Raw genomic sequence first — 7,896 nt, 5'->3', positions numbered from 1 at the left:
CCCATCTCCATCTGTGGGCACGCCCTTGTGTGGTTACCATCTGGTAAGGATAACGGAGTGGGATGAGTGGAAGACAGCCATCAACACTCAACTGGGCCACTTTGAGTTTTTGGTGATGCCTGTTGGTCTTACGAACAGGTCCAGAGTGTTTCAGGCCCTCGTGAATGATGTCCCTTGGTACTTCTTTAAATACTTTGTCTACCTGGAGGATTTTTGTCTTCAGACCTGATGTTGTCTTCTATCTCCTCTGTATAGACCTTCCCTAAATTTACTCCCTGCATTGTGGTGAGCCTGCCTGTTCTGAGAGAGAGTTGGATTGTTTGTGTTTGAATCCCCTTTCCTTTCTCCAATAGATCTTTCTGAGAGAAGCCCTATCATTAATTAATGCTTCAACCATAAATATTATTAGCCTATCTTTATGAATCAGCTACGTATCAGGCCTTCAAGATGGCAGCAGTTAAACTGTTACTTAAAAAGCATCATTTGACCAGCTGTCCTAGCTACAGGCCAATCTCCAACCTTCTTTTTATCTGAGAAACTCTTGAAAGAGAACAGCTAACTGATCATCTGTAAAAAATGGTTTATTTGAAGAGTTTCACTCAGTTTTTATTGTGCTTGGCTTACTCTGAATGTTAAATTAACCTGGCGTCCAGGTTATCAAGGAATCTTGGAGTAGTTTTGATCAGGATCCTTCAGTGCACATATGAAATATATGCTGCTTTCTTCCTCTCTGTCTCAGAGATTATTGATCTTTGGCTCTGTCTTCCTCAGCTCACCCCCAACTGGTCAGGTTAGATGGCCCCGCCCCTCCCTGAGCCTGGTGTTGCTTCTTACTGTTTCTTCCTGTTAAAAGAGTTTTTCCTTCCCAGTGTCCCCAAAGTGTTTGCTCAAAGGGGCTCTTGTTTGATTGTTGAGGTTTTCTCTGTATTGTTGTGGGAACTCTTGGAGAATACATCAAAAAGCACCTTGAGGTGAATGCTTTTGTGATTTGGCATCATCTAAATAAAACTGAATTGAATCACATCACTTTTGTCATTCCTAACATTTACACTCCAGGTCATGTACTTGGGGAGGGACTCGGTGTCTCACCTAAACAAATGTGGTCAGGGGAACGGTGGACTGAGATTGGCAGACAACCTGCTCTATCAGCTGAGCGGCAGGTGCATTTCTGTTCAACACTTAGGTTTCACTGATATCTTCATATTGCCTTACATTTTGAATGAACTATGAACTGTCATGCATTGATTTAGTGGATAGAAAAAAAATTGAGGAGCCGAGAAAAAGGCTTCCAGGGAAGACAAAGCTCTGAGTGTAACAAGATCATTTATTTTACTGTTACTGCAAGTTCTATTATTATTATCGTTATTACAGTTGAAATAAATATTTTACACAAACGGTGCTTGTTTTTAGGGTTGCTGTGTGGCCTGTAGAGCATTATTCACATAGCTTTCAATCATACTTCTGCTCTTTCCTGCGTCAACGTTCGCGAGCAGTGATTTTATTTTGTAAGCTACCAGAAGCCTCGTTGGTTGCGCTCGTGATAAAGCTGTTCCGTGTCTTCTGCGGAAAACATCCGAGGTAAAATAATAATAATAATGAAATAAATAATAAAAATAACATTAAGAATAATTAATGTTAAGAACAGTGGGGGAGGGGGCGGAGCCACCGGCCGCGGCTACTTTCTGTGACTCGTTAGATTCAGTGATTGTTTCCATCTTCACGTGAATCCGGTCTCGTGCGGGGCTCCGGTAGCTGATATCTGTGTGAGGGGAATAACGTTAGCACCCACAGGAGACGGATGCTTTCACGGTAAGCGGTGCATCAGCACAGACTGTGGTTTCACAGCTCCACGGAGAGCTTGCAGTGAAGCAGGTGAACACGAAGCAGACCGCGAAGAGCCGAAGTGGAAATCACGTCCAGATAAGTTTCCGTTCGAAAGACACAGATGCTAACGCAGCCACAGAGAAAGGTTTGTTGGACAGCTACCGTGTACCACCCGAGAACCCCTTTTGTCACTGCGAGTACCCTGGACGTGGAAATGTCCTCAGGCAACACAAGCCCACTGGCTTTTGTTTGTTTTTAGTGTGGTTTTACGACATGTGTACCTGTGGGAGCGCAACATGTAACCAGGTAGGCCCACAGCGGAGAGCCTCGCTCTAGCGTGGAGAGACCCTAACGCCAAAATGTGGCCGTTTCACGCCGCCTGCCTTTAACAGAGGTGCGAGCCCAGGGAACAATCATCCATCTGTCGCTGTGCATCGGTTAGTTTGTTAAAAAGGGATTTATTGAAACGTGTAAACACGCAGTCCAGAGAGCAAACAGAGCTTTGTAGATTTTGTATGACTGCCTTTATTCGTCAGCACAGGTGAGCTGTCATCAACAAGCTTTCCAAATGTGTTCGCAGTCTTCAGAAATAGTTCTCCGGGCTCCTAGAAGGACATCCCAAAGTTCACACACTGCTTCGTGATATTAAAGTCTGAGTTTGGAGGATCGTCTCTGACGCACAGTTTTATGTTGTGCATTTGTAATGTGTTCGGGATCGTTGCCATGCCGAAAAAATAAAGGCACTGTCCAAAACCCTTTTGGTACTGTGTGCTGGATCAAACTCTGACACTACTTTTCTACATTCGTATCCATTGTGCGGAGATCCCCACGGCTCCTGACTGAGCAGCAGCCCCAAACACCCAACCTGCACCGTCACACGGCTGCGGACGTCTGCCTCCGTGGATAAAGTTTTGGCTTTGACTTTCACATGCTGTTCATTTGCTGTGTAACCACTTCTTCTTCTTTTGTTTCCCCTGCATGTTTTAGGGCACACAGCTCATTATTTTGCAGTTAATAGTGCTTTAGTAATCACTTTTGTGGGTCACACTCAGACCTATAGCCTTTAGTGACGCGGTCACCCGTGAGCTGAACTGGTATCTATCTTTGCCTTTGTTCATAGATTCAACTAAAATATTGTTTACATATTTTGCTGCACCAGATATGTAAACGCATCTGGTGCAGCAAAGTGCATGGATTAAGTTTGCAGGTTAAAATAGTTGGCTGTTCATCCCTTAAGCTAAGTGCCTCGTAGTTCAGTGTTAAGATAAGCAGATTGGCAAACAAAAAGCCGTACTTTGAAAAAGTTTAGGGACAAGGACTGGAAAGTGAGTGAATTTGAGAAGGCCTGGAACTGCTGTACAAGACATTTGAGAAGCGCCGTGGACTACACTTAAAAGCCTAACTGAAATGAATTCTATCAGTTCAGCAGAGAAGAAAAGTGGTCAAATATCCACCCAGAAGCTTGTTCGTGGCTGTCGAAAGCATGTAGTCAAGGTGCAACTTGCTAAGGGACATTTAACCAAATATTAGCGGCGTGTATGTGTATAATCTTGAGTGTGCGTGAGAGAAAATCCAAAATAAGTTCAAATGTTCCCCCTGCGATTCTTGTCATTTAAAGCCATTAAAGATGTCTGCTGTGTAATGATTCCACCCGGGAAAAGGAGCAGTTAAAAAAGTTAGCGTGACACTTCTACCTGTTGCTCTCTGGTGACTTTGTGTTTCTTTATTCAGGTCATGTGAGATTTATGGAAAGCGGAGGAATGAAGGCAGTGACACAAAGAAAATCAGCGGAGTAAATGTTAATACGTCCAACTTTGATATGTGGCCTACGGAGACGACCGGGCTCAGGTGAAACGGTCCCATTTGCAAAGCTGAAAAACCAGAGGTGGACATCACGATGATGAAGAGTAGGCGTGCTCAGATTGGACCTATGAGAGAAGGCTAAGCACGTCAAGTGACCTCACTGGATGGAGTGACTGTGGATGCAGAGAGGACGTCTCTCCAGTGTCCTGACAGTCTGCTGTCCACACGTGTGGGCTTCCCTCACAGGATGTGAACCTGAGACTTCGCTCGGTGTTTGATTTATGCTTCCATTGTTTTTGAAAGAAGACTGGGAGCTGCAGCTGAATGTAAACCATGCCTCGGAACCGAGCCTTTTCTGAGCCCGAGTATTCTGCTGAGTATTCAGCAGACTGCTCTGTGACGTTGCCCTCTGACCCCGGGCAGGCAGTGGGGCGAACACACGAGGTCACGGTGCGGACCTCGGGATGCTGCCTCTGTCTGCCGCGTTTCATGCGCCTGACCTTTGCACCCGAGTCCTTGGAGAATCTTTATCAGACCTACTTTAGACGGCAGAGACACGAAACCCTGCTGGTGCTCGTTGTGTTTGCCGCGCTGTTCGACAGCTACATCATCCTCATGTGTGCTGTGGTCTACACCGCTGATAAGCTGGCTTCTGTTTTAGTGGCATCAGTGGGACTGGCAGCAGATATCATTCTCTATCTGCTGTGCCGCTTTGGGCTGCTGCCAGACCGCATCTCCCGGCGGGTGTTGCCCTATGCCCTGTGGGTGCTCATAGCCGCTCAGATATTCTGCTACCTGGGGTTGAATTATGCTCGCTTCCACCAGGCCAGCGACACTGTAGGCTGGCAGGCTTTCTTCAGTTTTTCGGTTTTTCTGACTCTGCCTTTGAGACTGACTCCCATTGTGCTCATCACCACTGTGTCCTGTGGGGTCCACACCCTGGTTCTGGGTGTCACCATTGCCCAGCAGCAGCAGGATGACATACACGGCGCAGCACTCGGCAGACAGGTGAGAGTTGAGTTGTCTGTTTGTTAATGCATTGAATTTCCTGTGTCTAATGGCATGTAGCCAGATGTAAGGCAGTAAAGCTCCCCAAAGCCAAATATCTCCGTTTCACAGGGATACTAACTAATACTGGATAGGTCTGGTAACTGTACGCAGATTACACAGTTGACAGAACAACCCGCAGAGTCCTCTTTGTTGGTTTCCTTTTTAAATAACGTTTATTTTCATATATTGTGTTTTAAGAGAAGCAGTAGTTGACTACATGACAAGTTATTATTAACATTAGTGCCACAGGTCTGCCCTGAAAGTATGGACGAGTGTCCAGATGAAACCAGAGTCATGAAACTGCATTAGGAACAGGAAAAGTTTGACTTTTATGGTAAAATTATTATTTCAACTTGTCAGTATCTAAATCTGCCATTCACATATAACAGCCACTGTAATCGATACTTTTTCTATCTATCAATATAAAGTATCAGGGAGAAAGTAAATTATTCCATCTCATATGCTTCTTTTAAAAGGGCCACTTTGTCCAGCTGTTTGTCTTTTTCTCAGCAGTTATTAACACTTTGAGAAGATATTTGTCCTAAACGTGCAAACCAGTTAGTGTATTACCTAAATATACAGTATCAGAACTACAGTCAAGCTCAAAACCTAGTGTGACTTTCATTTGTGCCACTACGTCTGACCAATAACGTTTGTGATAGTTGCATCTGTTGTATTATTAGATCCAAATCTGTCGTTTAATGGAAAAGCTAATAAAATTCTTCCATGAAAATTTTCTCCACTGGCAGAACTGGAGGTGCTGTTTTTGTTTTAAACACATATTTGTATAAAACTCACCTATTAGTGTTATATTTGCCTCTTATGTCCCATTTGATTTTGTCTTTAATGAGGACAAAAGGGTTTTTTCCCCTAGTGCTTTTTTTTTTTAGCAGAGCAGAGAATTTGCAACGCGACATTTCTAAACATACTATTTTCATTATTTCTATAGAAAACCGAAATAATTTCTGCTTGCACACGATACAAGAATTATTTCAGGAACAAAAAATGGCCGGTGGCTGTTTGCATGGTTTCTCTCCAGCTTCCTTCCACAGCCCAAAGACATGCAGTTAGTGCGTTACAGTGTGTCTCTCAGTGTTAGCTTTGCATCAGCCTGGTGACCTGTCCAGGGTGTATCCTGCCTCTAGGCTCAATTCCCCCACAACCATGCAAAGGATAAGCAGAAGATGGCTGTGAACCAAAAAAGTTATCACCCTGCAGAAAACGCCACCTTTTTATTGAGCTACAGCTGAAACCAATGCTGTGCAGTGATGTGCTTTAACTTTTCAACGCTCAAAGCTTGTAAAATCGAACTAAAGCTGAGGCTTACCTTCCAGTTTACACACTTTATAAAAACTTCAGCAAGCAGGGTTTGTGTAGGTGCTTGAAATCCTTTCTTGGATTTTAATATTGTCTTTTCAGGGTTTCAAAAGTGCTTGAATTTTGGATGTGGTGCTTAAAACTGTATTTCATTCACAACATGAGTATTTGATTGCATAGTTTGCTGATCAGATGGAGAAAGAAAATGAGTCAAAAAGGCTAAAAGAAACATTTCTCCGCTGGGGCGTGCTTTGCACCTCTGCGTCAGTCAGTCTGTTTTAATGAGTGTTGGCTGGAAAACGACAAATACGAATTATGGATAAGACGAGGACCAAATCCATGCGTAGCCACATGCAAAGTCTGCAAAAAGGATTTTCACAGTGGGGGAGTCTGCGTTCTTGAGTCACATGAAAGGTACGTGCACATTACACAGTAATGCTAATGTGTTTATTTTCGCTAGTTAGCAAATTCACAGGATAAATTGTGAGTGTGATGCAGTAAAGCAGTACTAGTGGTAATTTATGGAATATGCGTTAACCTAGCTAACATTACTTAGCAGTAACAGTGACTGTAATTAGTTCCCTCAACTGAAAGCTTTAAACATTAGCCCAATATAACCAGGGCTTTCTGAATAAAGGCTATATAGCAGCAAAGTTGTCACCACCCAAATAGAAGAACACTGTCTATATTTGTATGTCTTACAATTTGCAGCTTTTTAAAGTGCTAACTTGGTTCCTTTGGGAACACTTTGAGGGGTTAAATAGAGCTGAGAATCCCAATGCAGTCTGTGATCATTTAGGACTTCAGCAATAACAAAGACAGAAACAAAGTTAAGCATATCACTGATAGTTGTATTGGGATTTATTATTTTTTTTAAATAACCCGTCTGCTATTTTTCTTTTTTGCTGAGTCGGAAGGAAGATTGTGCTTCATCTGAAGTCCAACAGGCTTCAAAGACCTGCAACAGAAAATGAAAAGAGTCTGGAGGATTTGCAGAAACGGCTAACTGACAAACTCAAGGAACTCTAAGGCTGCGTTCACACTGCAGGTGAAAGCGCATCAAATCCGACTTTTTTGACCCTATGTGACCATCTATCCCATCATGGTGTGACAGTGTGAACGGCACAAATCCGATATTTTCAAATCCGATCTGGGTCACTTTCATATGTGGTGCTGAATCCGATACATATCTGATGTTTTAGAAAGCGACTGCTGTTTGATGGTCAGGTCGCATTGAATCCGTCTTTTACGTCACTGACACAAGACAGACGCCAATTATCAGCGCCAGAGAAGACATCGCGAACGCTTCCTGGCCATCCAGTGAAACTGTTGGGAAGATAACGTTGGAGAAACGTGAACATTTTCTTTGTCCTGTATAATCTGCAGATTCTGACAGGAACTATCCTTTGAAGCAGCGCTCCTCTAAAACAGCAGTAAGGATCATTATTAGGTTATTTACATTATTATGTAAATAACAAAATAACTTAAAGCAAAATTGGGAAACGTAAAGTCCGAAACAAGTCTTTATATTAAGGCTATCACTCAAACAATACTGTTTGGTCTGGGTTAGGGCTGTTCAATATAACGATATATATCAATGACGATATAAAAACGTCTGTCGTTTCATTTTATGCTATCGTTTGTTTCGTGGTGTCGCAAAATAAACTGTTTACGGCAACATTTTTTCATGGTTCTGATGTCACTGTGGTTATTATTCATTTCTTAAAGTTCTCTCTTTCTCTTATATTTAATATAACCACACTACAGATGGACAAGCGCCTGTTTTTATGCGTTGTGGTTAGCAACAACGACGGTAACAGCATCGTGTGTCCGCTAGTTTATGTTCTACATAAACCTTTCACAATAAAGCTCAAGATCCTGTTGAGACTTTTCAAAATAAAC

At 42.9% G+C, this 7,896-nt stretch overlaps 1 protein-coding gene across 3 annotated transcripts in view; it reads left to right on the top strand.

Annotated features, from left to right (window-relative positions):
- The first annotated feature begins 1,505 nt into the window (after window positions 1-1,505).
- The window catches only part of adcy3a (adenylate cyclase 3a), a 59,433-nt gene continuing 53,042 nt past the window's right edge, over window positions 1,506-7,896 (top strand). The window contains exons 1-2 of one of the 3 annotated variants that reach the window (XM_005753456.1): window positions 1,506-1,578; window positions 3,556-4,635. In XM_005753456.1, the coding sequence (XP_005753513.1) occupies window positions 3,961-4,635 (675 nt within the window). In that variant the 5' untranslated portion in view covers window positions 1,506-1,578; window positions 3,556-3,960. The other 2 variants (XM_005753455.1, XM_005753457.1) reach the window with 2 other exon arrangements.

The sequence above is a fragment of the Pundamilia nyererei genome, unplaced genomic scaffold (assembly GCF_000239375.1).
Source record: "Pundamilia nyererei isolate P.nyererei 1_Seehausen unplaced genomic scaffold, PunNye1.0 scaffold00429, whole genome shotgun sequence".
NCBI classification, from domain to species: domain Eukaryota; kingdom Metazoa; phylum Chordata; class Actinopteri; order Cichliformes; family Cichlidae; genus Pundamilia; species Pundamilia nyererei.
The sequence above is the reverse complement of the archived record's forward strand: the minus strand, read 5'-3'. Positions and strand labels throughout refer to the sequence as shown.